The 13,243-nt window shown below is 47.8% G+C and overlaps 2 protein-coding genes across 9 annotated transcripts in view; one reads left to right on the top strand and one right to left on the bottom strand.

Annotated features, from left to right (window-relative positions):
* LARP1 (La ribonucleoprotein 1, translational regulator) overlaps window positions 1-8,231 on the top strand; it is a 108,662-nt gene extending 100,431 nt beyond the window's left edge. For all 5 annotated transcript variants that reach the window (XM_055285511.1, XM_055285509.1, XM_055285507.2 and 2 more), the window contains exons 17-19: window positions 1,867-1,976; window positions 2,128-2,255; window positions 4,519-8,231. In XM_055285511.1, the coding sequence (XP_055141486.1) occupies window positions 1,867-1,976; window positions 2,128-2,255; window positions 4,519-4,728 (448 nt within the window). In that variant the 3' untranslated portion in view covers window positions 4,729-8,231. The remainder of the gene's footprint in view (window positions 1-1,866; window positions 1,977-2,127; window positions 2,256-4,518) is intronic.
* An 888-nt stretch (window positions 8,232-9,119) lies between these two features.
* FAXDC2 (fatty acid hydroxylase domain containing 2) overlaps window positions 9,120-13,243 on the bottom strand; it is a 28,905-nt gene continuing 24,781 nt past the window's right edge. For all 4 annotated transcript variants that reach the window (XM_055285513.2, XM_063642671.1, XM_055285512.2 and 1 more), the window contains 2 exons: window positions 12,185-12,351; window positions 9,120-11,394 (listed from right to left, as the gene is read on the bottom strand). In XM_055285513.2, the coding sequence (XP_055141488.1) occupies window positions 11,238-11,394; window positions 12,185-12,351 (324 nt within the window). In that variant the 3' untranslated portion in view covers window positions 9,120-11,237. The remainder of the gene's footprint in view (window positions 11,395-12,184; window positions 12,352-13,243) is intronic.

Here is a 13,243-nt window from a genome sequence, read left to right as displayed (position 1 = left end):
TCTGTAAACTACATGAAAAAAGACAAGTTTGGAAAAGCTGATGAAAACATCCATCATTCTGGAGACAGCAAGTGTTGTTCTGCCATCAGGCTTCCTAGTTTCTTCTTGGCATATTTAATGTATTTAGCTCATCCTATAAAGTGTGTGCTCTTCCAGACTTTGTATGCATGTGTAGTTTTAAATTTACATATTTGTTTACAAAAATGGACTCATGGGATCATTCTACGTCTAATATGTTCAAACATGTCTTTTCCATTTGATAATACATTGTAAGCATTCTTCAGTATCCTTAAGTATACATTTATACCATTTCTTTTTTTATTCTTTTCTTTTTTTTTTTTTGAGATGGAGTCTCGCTCTGTCACCCAGGCTAGAGTGCAGTGGCGCGATCTCGCCTCACTGCAACCTCCACCTTCCGGGTTCACGCCATTCTCCCGCCTCAGCCTCCCAAGTAGCTGGGACTACAGGCACCTGCTACCACGCCCGGCTAATTTTTATTTTTAGTAGAGACGAGGTTTCACTGTGTTAGCCAGGATGGTCTCAATCTCCTGACCTTGTGATCCGCCTGCCTCGGCCTGCCAAAGTGCTGGGATTACAGGCGTGAGCCACCGCGCCCGGCCTTACTATTAATTTCTAATAGCTTATATTACTCCATTGTATAGATTTGCCATGATTTTTCTTAATTGCATCTCTATTCGTTGACATTTGTATTTTGCTTAATTAATGCTGCTGTAAACAGTTTTGTACATCTGTTAAGATCTAAATCTGGACTGGGTGCTGTGGCTCACACCTGTAATCCCAGCACTTTGGGAGCACAAGGCAGGCGGATCACTTGAGGTCAGGAGTTTGGGACCAGCCTGGCCAACATGGTGAAGCCCCGTCTCTACTAAAAATACACAAATTAGCTGGGTGTGGTGGCACATGCCTATAGTCCCAGCTACACGGGAGGCTGAGCCAGGAGAATGGCTTGAACCCAGGAGGCGGAGGTTGCAGTGAGCCAAGATCGTGCTACCGCACTCCAGCCTGGGTGACTGAGTGAGACTCTGTCTCCAAAAAAAAAAAAAAAAAAAAAAGATCTAAATCTATTGGCATGTGTTGTTGTTGTTTTTTGTTTGTTTGTGTTTTGGAGACGAGTCTCACTCTGTCACCTAGGCTGGAGTGCAGTGGCGCAATCTCGGCTCACTGTAACCTCCACCTTCCAGGTTCAAGCGATTCTTGTGCCTCAGCCTCCTGAGTAGCTGAGATTACAGGCACCCACCACACCTGGCTAATTTTTTTTATTTTGGTAGAGATGGGGTTTCACCATGTTGGCCATGCTGGTCTTGAACTCCAGACCTCAAGTGATCTGCGTGCCTTGGCCTTGGCCTCCCAGAGTGCTGGGATTATAGACATGAGCCACAGCGCCTGGCTGCATGTGTTCCTTGAAGTGAAATTTCTGAGTCAGATAAATGAACCTACTAATTGGCATGGTCAAATGGCTTTGCAGAGTTATACCAGGGATTGGCCAACTTTTTCTGGAAAGAGTCAGTAAATACTTTAGGCTTTGTTGGCCATAAGGTCTTTGTCGTAACTACTCAACTCTGTTTACTCTGTTATTGTAGCAGAAAGCAACGGTAGATACTTCTTAAAAGAATAAGAGTAAACAAATGTCTATGGCAGGGGGACAGAGTTCGTTGACCCCAGGAAAGCTCTGAACATTTTATGCTGGACCCACTTAGACTAGCATTCTTAAAGCGTGTATGCTGCTTTTTCAATACAGAAATAACACGTAGTTTAAACTGTTTCATAGTTCCTCTGTTATGCAGGCACATTTCCCGTTTTACAGATGAAGAAACTGCCCTGATTTCACTGACTTGTGTTCTACAGATATGGTTTGGAGTGCCTTTTTCGATACTACAGTTATGGCCTGGAAAAGAAGTTCCGGCTGGACATATTCAAGGATTTTCAGGAGGAAACGGTGAAGGACTATGAAGCTGGTAAGAGCCAGAGTTGGATCTGAGTGAGGCCTGGTCATGTAGGCCTCCTCTTCCCCAGTTCGACCTGGGTCTTTCTGTGTATTACACAACACCTCCCTCTCTGAGCTTCTTTATCCTCACCAGCTCAGCCTTTCTGTACCTCTCCCTACAGGCCAACTGTATGGGCTGGAGAAGTTCTGGGCCTTCTTGAAATATTCCAAAGCCAAAAATTTGGACATTGACCCCAAACTGCAAGAATACCTCGGCAAATTCCGACGTCTTGAAGACTTCCGAGTAGATGTAAGTGAAACTCTTTCTCTAACTCTGCTTGTCCTGGAAAGAAAACTGGACCAGGAATCAGGATACTTGGATTCTGGTCCAGCTGTGCCCCTAGCCCAGGAACCCCTCTCCCTGCTTCCCATAATTTGGGCTTTAGTTTTTTCACCTTTAAAATGGTGACTGAGTGGCCAGTGAAGGCTATTTGGAGATAGTTTTATGGTTATTCCTGCTTCCCCCTTCTGTGGTACCATCTTAATGCTCTTTCTCTCCTATCTCACCATCCTCCTTGCTACTGTGCCCAAGTTAGCCACTACTAGTTGATCAGGATGGGTATCCAAGATACACACATTTGTTCTTTCTGGAAAAAGCCAATTCCAACCCCAGTTTATAAATTAATGCCCAGGTCTCTTATGTTCTTGGAGCAGTGCCTCAATGGTGACATCCAGTGGCAGGGCTGGGTTATTACTGCTGGGTATATCAAGGGAAGTTGGAGTGATTTAATTGATTCAGCAGATACTGATTGGATGTCTCTGTGCTTGGTGCTTTAGAGATAAGGGAAAGAGGCTCAGTTTTTCCTTCTGAGAGTTTATAATGTAGTAGAGATGTCTCTTTGTCTTATTCCCTTCAAACCTTTTAGCAAAAAGGCAAATGCAAGTAAATGACAATACTAGCCCTTACATTTTGTATTAGTCTGTTCTCACTCTGCTAATAAAGACATACCTGAGACTGGGTAATTTATAAAGGAAAGAGGTTTAATTGACTCAGTTCTGCATGGCCAGGGAGGCCTCAGGAAACTTAAAATCTTGGCAGAAGGGGAAGCAAATACATCCTTCTTCACATGGTGGCAGCAAGGAGAAGTGCAGAGCAAAGGGGAGTAAAAGCCCCCCCCGCCGCCCTCCCACCTTTTTTCTTTTTTTTTTTTTTTTTTTTTTTTGAGACTGAGTCTTGCTCTGTCACCCAGGCTAGAGTGCAGTGGCACGATCTTGGCTCACTGCAACCTCCGCCTCCCGAGTTCAAATGATTCTCCTGCCTTAGCCTCCTGAGTAGCTGGGATTATAGGCATGTGCCACCACGCCTGGCTAATTTCTGTATTTTTAGTAGAGATGGGGTTTCACCATGTTGGCCAGGCTGGTCTCAAACTCCTGACCTTGTGATCCACCCGCCTTGGCCTCCCAAAGTACTGGGATGGCAGGCATGAGCCACCGCGCCTGGCCCAAAAGCCCCTTATAAGACCATCAGATCTTGTGAGAACTCACTCACTATCACGAGAACAAGATGGGGGAAACTGCCCCCATGATGCAATTATCTCCACCTGGTCCCTCCCACGACATGTGGGGATTATGGGAACTACAATTCAAGATTGAGATTTGGGTGGAGATACAGCCAAATCATATCACATTTATTATTTTAAAACTGCCATTGAGTGTTTATTATGTGCCAGGTACTTTACATTGACCTTATTTAACCCTTATGTGGTGACACAGACAGGACTTACTAGACAGGTTAACTGAGGTTCGTGGCCATCCAGTGACATAATGGCAGAGCCACTCAGGTCTCTCAATATAAAGACAAATCTGTTTTCTTTCATTCTTAAGCATTTCCACCCTTGGGGAGGCGAGGGGAGGGGAGCAGGGTACAAGTTACAGAGAACCTTTGTGATAAGTAGACCTATTAGGGTGGAACAAGGACTCAGTTTTGGTTCCCAAAATGGGAAGGAAACATCTGTCTTCGGGGTTATAAGACGTTTGTTAGTGGTAAGGCCAGTCTGGAGCATGGTCTCAGTCTTAGTTCAGGATCCTCTGGACCTTGAAGAGAATGAGGTGATCCCCAGAAGGATCTGGGCCTTCTGAGCTGAGACATTGCAGCATACCGCATGCCACATTCTACATTTCTGAGCAAGAGATCCCTTCTTGGAAGGGAAGCAGAAATGAGATTGGATAAAAGCCTGGCCTTTTGGGGCAGATAGACCTAAATTTTGTCTATCGGTTACCAACTATGAGACCCTGGGGAAGTTACTTTTTTGTGCTTCAGTTTCCTCATCTATAAAATCGGATGTCCGTGGGTCCACATCAAAGGGTGATGCTGACCCCATGAGAAAGTGTGCATAAAACAGCACAAGGCTTGGCGTGGAGAAACGCTTAATAACTGATAATTTATTTTTAAGGTTAAACCCATTCATTTTCTATATTTGGAGGTAGAAAGTAGGAAGTGTCTAGACCGGCCTGGCAAGGAAGAGGGCGTAGATAGTGCCCCCGATCACCTGTGACTCCTTCCTCTGTTGCAGCCCCCCATGGGTGAGGAGGGCAACCACAAGCGACACTCAGTGCTAGCAGGAGGTGGCGGCGGTGAGGGCAGGAAGCGGTGCCCCTCCCAGTCTTCCAGCAGGCCTGCTGCCGTGATCAGCCAACCCCCTACACCACCCACCGGCCAGCCCGTCCGGGAAGATGCCAAATGGACAAGCCAGCACTCGAACACACAGACTTTGGGAAAGTGAAAAGCTCCTTAGCCCTGGGGCTTGAGGGGGAAAAGGGGTAGGGTGGGTAAGAGTCCATGGGGGTGCCCAGTCCCAGGAAAGGGGACAATGAAGGGACAGGCCTGGAGTTACTAGGATAGGCCTTTGTGCTGAGTAGCAATGTGTACACCATTTGGGCTATCACAGGTACCCCTGGGCAGGAGCCTCTACATCCCCTTCCCCCTCCTCCATGACTCTTGACATCTTAGCTTCTTCTAAGGGGGGAGGGAAAGGGGGGAGATTTTTATATATATATATATACATATATATATATCAAGTTTTAAATTATTGATAGTTCATCTGGATTACCAAAATCACTCTGCAGCCCTGCCCGTGGCTAGTAGGCTGCAACCCTGGTCCCCACCCCTAACCTCCTGCTCCCCCTCAAGCCAACTATGCAGCCCACAAGAAGGCCCTGCGGGCCCCCCATTGCCCAGCACTGTCCCATAGAAGGCTCTGGTGGTACCTCTGGGCCCCAGGAGCATCAGCCCCTTGATCATCTGGGGTTTGTCATCACCATGTTTTCTCCCTGCTGTTCCCACCATGCCCTTCTGCCATCTTCTGGGAGAAGGAAACCAAAGGATCTAAAACTGGGGTTTGGGGGAAGGTTTCAGCCTCTCCCCACTCCCCTTGCCCCACACCCTTTACTCCCCAGCCCAGAGAGACGCTGCTTTTACCAGGAAAGACTATTGAAAGATGATTTATTTTATTTTTCTCTGACCTTTCCATCCTTGAGAAATGGGGAAAAAAAAAGACAAAATCGACCATAAAAGACCAAAAAAAAAAAAAAAAATCAGCAAACCCCCACCTAATCCACAGGAAGTGATGTCTTTCCCCTCCCCTTGGAATTTTTGTTTTGTTTTTGGAAATAATATTTTTTTAAAAGTTGCCTTATTGTGGAGCGGGAATCTGAAATACCCAAATGCCTGTTTTCCTCGGTGGAGTCAACCCGAAGAGCTCCCACCTTCTCTGGATGTGCCTGGGCTTGGACTGGCTAGAATCTTTCTCTGGACTGTTGCATGTACAGTGCCTCCATCCTGGAGGCAAGAGAGTTGGGAGTGGCTCGAATCAGAGCCGTGCCCAAGATATCCCTGCTGTTGCATCGTTTGAAGCTGACGTCCTGTGTCTGTACACTGCTGCCACTGTTGTGTCCTCGCTCTGCTTGCTGTTGCCTCACGCCAGGCCCCGTCCTGCCGTGACACCCTTCATCCTGCCCTTGGAACCCCAAGGCCAAGTTGTTTCAAACTGTTGGAGAACAGAGTTGGCCTGCATCTGGAACACACTTGTCCTCAGCTTGACCGTCTCCCCACACCCCAGAGTGGAAAGGTGAACACCTGCAGCTGAGGCTTGGAAACGTTTCTTGTGTTGCCCTGAAAAATCTCTGAGACCTCAGGGAGGCTCTGTCTCTCTTAAAAGGTGGAGAAAGATGCCATTCTCTTCCTAAGGTCTGGTGGAGTCTTCCCATCTTGCATACCCTTCTGCAAGCCCTCTATCTCTGCTCACTCTCCAGTTGACCCGCCTGGGAACAAGGGATGAGGAGGAGTTGGGGGCTGGGGGGAATCCTGCCAGTTGGTGAAGCCCTGTGGCAGGAAGGTATATGTGGACATAGAGTATACCTGATTCTCTTCTTCAGCCACTGACTGCTTGGGTTGGGCTGTGAATGACAATGGAATGGCTGGAGTCTGCTGTTGTCAGAAGGCAGGGAGGGTGATGAAGGACTGACCCACATGGACTGGGATATGTGTCGGGTATGGGCATGACTGCACGTTCACTCTCAGTGGGATCTGGGCAACATGGAGTTCATGGTCCTGTTGCTTACTTACTGCAATGTCTTTGGCCCTCCTTTTCAACTAGTTCCTCTGTTGGGCCCAAAGGTTGGGAGTAGGAGACAGTATCCCAGGCTGACAAGGGCTTGCCCTTTACCTTGGGCACCTTGTTAATTTTTAGCCTGTGCCCTTCCCCACCTTTGCTCTCCCAGTGGTTGGTATGTGGGAAGCCCATCTCAGTTCCTGTGACTTCATGTCTCAAACCAAGGATGAGCGTCTGGTCTCTGCTATGATGGTGGTATCTGAGGCCTTTCCCTGCCCAGTCTGGTGCCTGCCCCACATTGTACCGGACACTGGATTCCTGGACACCCTTCTCCTTTCCTTTTTTTCCTTCAGGTCGTGCAGCCCTGTGCTGTATCCAGCACCACAGAAACCTCAGTGTTTTTCCTCTGCTGGTTTGGGGCACAAGGAAGCCTTAGGGTGTGGGGAAAGGCTGTTATTACCTAGAGTTTACTCCCAGGCCAGGGGGCTGCCATCTTCTTCACAGACATCCCTGAAAGGAAGCCCCTTGGGGTAGGGAGGTGAGGACTTCATCTCAACATAGGCTGGTGGTTGGTAGGGGAGCTTTTCTTTTTTTCCTTTTTTTTTTTTTTTTTTTTTTTTTTTTTTGGTAACATGTTAGGAGTTAATGTTGCAAAGAGTAGTTTACATCTTCACTTTCTGAAGACACTTGAATTTAGGACCGATGTATCTGTGACAAGCATGCCAGAAGTGGCAGGGGCCATCAGGGCTAACCACTTCACACCCACCATCGTCCCATGGGGATCCAAGACCTGAGATAAAGCAACAGCCTGCCCAGATCCCTCTGTTCATCCTATCCCTTCCAAGGTTGGTCCATGCCAACATAACCTCTGGGCATCAGACATCAGCAGGTCTGTGTGCCTCAGCCCTGTTAAGGGGCAGGTTTCTCTTTAGCCCTCTTCCTGCACCTGGGAGCAAAGGCATTACCAGTAGAGAAGGGCCATCCAGCCCTGCCCCAGCCTGGACCCCTGGGGCTCAGATAGAGGTGCTGAGCCCCTATGTCAAAGTTGTTAAGTGTTTTTGTTTTGTTCCATTGTAGCTCTTTTTTTTTTTTTTTTTTTTTCCCTTTCCTGGTGATTGATTTTACAAAAGAAAGTAAGCTGCTTAGAAGGCCCTGGAAGGGAAGTGAGGAGGAGGGACAAGGAAGATGACTAGTTACGGAGGGTGAGGGTTGTTTTTTTGCCAAAAAAGCCTGGGTAGAGTGATCTGAATTATCTGGCACCCTCCTGAATGGAACCCCAGAATACCTCCTGTGTGGAAGGGTCCCTGGATTTTCCCTAACACCCACCCTCTCCCCCTTCAGCCATGCTGATGGCAGAGAAGATAAGAACTTGGAGCCCATTTCTCACTGGAGAGGAAAACTTGTCATCTGGCTTTGCGGAGAAGGTTCCACCTTAACGCTCGTAGTACATTATCTTTACTATGTGCTAGGATATCATATTTAAAAGGACAAAAAAATGTAAAATACTTGAATGAGCTTGTATTATAACATTAATATTATTGAGAGTATCTGCTTTCCAGGCTGAAGTGATTCATTCATTATTCTAGTCCTGCTTTAGTCCTTTGTAATTTGTGGTAATTATGCTTTTCTTTTTAATACAAAAAAATGTATAAAAATAAACACTTGAAAAGGCAAAATACTGGCTGGTCTTCCATCTAGGGTACTGCTATTGGGTGTGAAGGATGGGTTTCTGGTAGGGTTCCCCCAGATCCGGAGGAACCCTGCACTCAATGTATACATGAAACCTCGGCAGGAGTTCTGCCATTGGGCTTCGAGGAGTCTCCCTAAGGCAGGGGCTTCTACAAGCCTTGAGTTCATGTCCACCCTGTGTCTTAAGTGAGACGTGACAGTCATAGCCAGTGCCACAAAACAGCAGTCCAGCATAATGCCAGGATTTCAGCGCACTTGTCAGCTTCCAAGTTTTCCATCCCCTGGCTGTGTCCTGCATTGTGTTGTGAGACAGCCAAGAAGAAAAAGGTTGCTGAGGCTCCTTACGGAGGGTGGCCACAACCCCTCTATGAACAGACTTTTCCACAGAGGTGAAGGAGGAATGATCCAGCACCATGTGGCCTTACGGAATCCTGGTCAGCCCCTGAACCCTGAGATGTGATGCTGGGGACGGATGGAACCATGAGTCCCCCATTCCCTGTATAAATTACAAAACTAAAAATGGGGCATGGCCTTATTTACGTGTTCATCTGACGACTGTCTCCCATACCTGGCTTGGGTAAATGGTTTTTCTAGAGAGTTCTTTTTCACTGTTCTTGAGGTGGGCAGGTACTTCAGTACCACCAGTGACCTCCACAGGCCAAAGGAAAGTTCAGGAGATAGTGTCCAGGGCTGATGCAGACAGATTGGTACTTTGAGAACAGAAAGATGAATTAATTGAACCGTACTTTCACACGTTATCATTAGGAATGCTCACGGAAGCTTAATTTCACAGCCTGAGCTTCCAAATGCTACGTCTGAAGTGTTAGAAGTCTTGTAGTAGACACCCCCCTTTAAAAAAAATCTATCCACTGGAATTCATGAAGACCAGTTTATTTTACATGCTTGCTTTCACGTTCTTTACTGGGAATTTAGGCCTTTTTTCAGCCTTTTTTTTTTTTTTTTTTTTTTGAGACGGAGTCTTGCTCTGTCACCCAGGCTGGAGTGCAGTGGCACAATCTCGGCTCACTGCAAACTCTGCCTCCCGGGTTCATGCCATTCTCCTGCCTCAGCCTCTCCGAGTAGCTGGGACTACAGGCACCCGCCACCACGCCCGGCTAATTTTTTCTATTTTTAGTAGAGACGGGGTTTCACCGTGGTCTCGATCTCCTGACCTCGTGATCCGCCCGCCTCGGCCTCCCAAAGTGCTGGGATTACAAGCGTGAGCCACCGCGCCCGGCCTTTCAGCCTTAACTTGTATACCAACCTCAAGGATTTTGTTTGATACAGAAAAGGATAGGGCTGGGCCCTTCTGCCAAGGACTGATCACCTGCCTGCCAAATGGAAGAGGGAATGACAGCCTTTTGTCCCTCTAGGCCCCTTACAGTACCTCAAAATCCAAAGGCCTTAAAGGGGAAAAAAATCGTATCTGTTCTTTCTCCTTATCTCCTGCCCTTCTCTTTAAGCATACTGAAGATGGACTTTTTTCCAAATGTTTATTTGTAGGAAGAGGTGATGGGTGCAGGCCAGCAGCTGAGAACTTACAGCTTTGATGCACCAGGAGCTGTATTCAAGCTGAGGGCACAAGCCTCCTAGGGAGGGAGCCAGGTCCACCAAGGCCAGAGACAGGCAGGCGAGACTGGAAGGCCAGGGAGATGCTGCCTGGTAAGTGCTCAGCTGGCCTATTGGGCAAGTCCTCTGGGGTTCTAGAGCTGATAGGAAGAAGGATTCCATTTTGATAGTCCTGCCTGGAGACTTGGACCGATCTGATACTAAGGTATTTTATAAAGCTACAGTAGATGTTTTTCTTAAGAGAACAAAGTTGGAAAAGGTGCAAGTATATATAAGACTTTAGTAAAATGATAATGGTGGTCTTTCAAATCAAAGAGGGATCTTTAAATTGTTCTTGGGAACCACAGGGTTCCTGGCCATGTCTAGCGGCTGAGAGGAGGCCAGGATGGGGACTTCAACCCAAGCAGCTGTGGTTTTGCTTTTGATAAGGTTCCTGGTAAAAATCATTTTGAATAAATGTTGCTGAGAAACTGGTAAAGCATTCAGGGGAGAAAGGATTTTGCCCTTTGCTCGGCCATGTTTTTCCAGGCTCTTTCTTCGGGGAGAAAGAGGGTTCTAACCTTTGGTCCTCATTCAGATAGGCTAATTAGGGGTCTCGGGTGTCCCCAAAGGGCAGCAACTTTGACCCCTCCCCTTGTGGGTAAAAGGGCTTTTCACAGTTTCTCAGCAGTTGGTTTTAGGTTTCCATATAAGGCTAAAGGTGTTAAAGTTTGGTTTGCACCTCGTTGGTTTTAATCCAGGGAGGAGCTCCTGGATTTTTTTTTTCTCCCCCATAGAGGGAAACCTTTTGTTTGCGGTGGGCCAGAGTTAAAATCGGGCCTTTACCACTCACTCAGAGTGTTTGGTGTGTGTATGTTTGTGTGTGTGTTGGGTGAGGTGGCGACTGGCATCTGGTATGTCATGAATTGAGACCTATAACGATTTGCCAGGGTGTCTTGGCTCTGGCCTGAGTAGGGTATATGAAAGCCTTTTGGGGCAGGAAGGGGCAAAGTGATACCTGGCCCTCCCACCCTCTGGTCCCAGAAGGAGCTCTCGCTGGAGCCAGGCAGCCTCCAGTCCCCCTCCTTTCAGCCTTACCATTCTCTGCATCCTGCCCAGGCCACAAAGGAGTTATCTGGGGCTGAACACCTCTCCTTCCACAGCAGAGGACCAGGGGTCTCCTCCCTCTGACCAGCCTCCAGTCTGGGGAGCCGTTTTCCTTTTTCTTAAGCTAACTCCTGATCCCATTGAGGGACATCAAGGGGAGTAGTTTGGAGAAAGCCTCATCCTTGGCCCTGCTTTTCCAGGAAGCCGACCTTCCCTCTACCCTGGTGGCACCATCATTAGAGAGTGTGGCCAAAGGAGGCAAATTGTTAGGTGCAATCAGGAAGCCATGTCTGCATCCCATGGCTGAGAGAAAGCCGGGATGACACTTAGGCCGTCTCTCACTCCATCCTCTTTGGGGAGTCTGGGATGCTCTCAGAGAGCGGGGTGAAGCCCAGCAGGAGGACATGTCTCTCGTAGGCCTTGGTCTGCTTGAACATGGTGTCAGTCCCATGGAGGTGGTCCAGCACACCCAGCACCCCATAGCACTGGTTGAACCTAGAAGAGAGAGGATGGCGCTGCAGTGCCAATGCTGGAGGCCTCTGTGCAGATCCCATTTCATTTGTGCCAGCCTCACACATTTCTCAGCCCTCCTACCCCACACCTGTCACCACCATCCTGACCATCTGCATCAGGATAAGCTGGGGAGTTGCTACCAATGCACCTTCCGGGGGCCACTCCAAACCTGCAATTTGCAGTATCTGGAGTCTTCCTTTGAAAAGCTTGCTGTGTGATTCTGATGCCCACAGTCTGAGGATCTCTAGCAGAACTAGGCTTCTTCAGGTATGAGATCACCAGCATCAGAATCCCCTGGAACACTTAACTAAAATGCAGGTTTCCAGGCCCTGCTCCCCCAGATACCTTAGTTCAGCATATTTGGAGTGGAATCCAAAAGCCTATATTTTAAACAAGCATCTCAGGTGATTCTGGTATAGGAGGTTTGTAGACTACACTTGAAAAAGTCTGGGGCTTTCAGAGAGTATATGACTTCCTTGTGATTGCCTGCAGGAGTTTTATGCATATATGTACATTTCTAAAGAGAATGTCCAGAGCTTATTCAAAGGGCCCAGAGTCCAAATAAAGGTTTAAAACCCCCAGTTGGAGGAGGACCCAATTTCAGAAGGAAAAGAGTAAGGTCATCCCAGTGTGATTATTTTCCCAACCATCAGACCTCTTCCCCAACTAGCACTCACATGTAAACTGAGATACCAGTGTCTGTTATCAGAAGCTTAAGGAGGGAGGGTGATGGTTGTTGCCTAGGGACCCACTGTGGGGAGAGGGTCCTTACTTGAGATGGTGGTAGTCGTGGAATTCAGGCGAAGGCAGGAAGGGAAGGTGGTAGCCACAGTGGGAGATGGTGGTGATGATGAGGGCCAAGGAAAACCACATGGTGATGGAGGACAAGTGGGAGCCCATTACTAATGGGCCCACTATGGCCGGTAGCATGTTGGAGATCTGCAAGGGGAGGGATGATTGAAGGCAGGGCCCAGGGAGATGAAGGGACTTAGGTGGGTGTACACTTAGCCCCAAGGTGGTACCAGAGGCAAACTTCCTTGACCCAGATCTGCAGAAGGTGAGAGTTTCGGGACTTTGATTTGTTGAAGGCATTCACCTTTGTAACTTGGGACAAATTATGCAGTTTGAGCCTCAACTTTCTTGTTAGCAAAATTAAGATTAAAAAGGTTGTTGGAGGAGCCAGGTGTGGTGGTTCATGCCTGTAATCCCAGCAATTTGGGAGGCAGAGGTGGGAGGATCACTTGAGGCCAGGGGTTCCAGCCAGCCTGGGCAAAATAGCAGGATCCCGACTCTACAAAAAATTTAAAAATTAGCCAGATGTGGCCAGGCGCAATGGCTCACTCCTATAATCCCAGCACTTTGGGAGGCCAAGGTAGGTGGATCACGAGGTCAGGAGTTTGAGACCAGCCTGACCAACATGGTGAAACCCTGTCTCTACTAAAAATACAAAAATCAGCCAGGCATGGTGGCACATGCCTGTAATCCCAGCTACTCAGGAGGCTGAGACAGGAGAATCGCTTGAACCCGGGAGGCGGGAGATTGCAGTGAGCCGAGATCACGCCATTGCACTCCAGCCTAGATGACACAGTGAGACTCTATCTAAAAAAAAAAAAAAAAAAAAAATAAGCCAGATTTGGTGGTGCACATGTGTGATCTCAGCTATTTGGAAGACTGAAGCTAGAGGATCACATGAGCCCAGGGGTTAGAGGCTGCAGTGAGTTATGATCACACCACTGTACTCCAACCTGGGTGACAGAGCAAGACCCTGTCTCAAAAAGAAAAAAAAAAAGTTGTTGGGATGATTAAATGAGACAACTGTGTTAGCACTTAA

The sequence above is a fragment of the Symphalangus syndactylus genome, chromosome 7, assembly GCF_028878055.3.
Source record: "Symphalangus syndactylus isolate Jambi chromosome 7, NHGRI_mSymSyn1-v2.1_pri, whole genome shotgun sequence".
NCBI classification, from domain to species: Eukaryota; Metazoa; Chordata; class Mammalia; order Primates; family Hylobatidae; genus Symphalangus; species Symphalangus syndactylus.
This window is presented reverse-complemented; position numbering and strand designations above follow the sequence as displayed.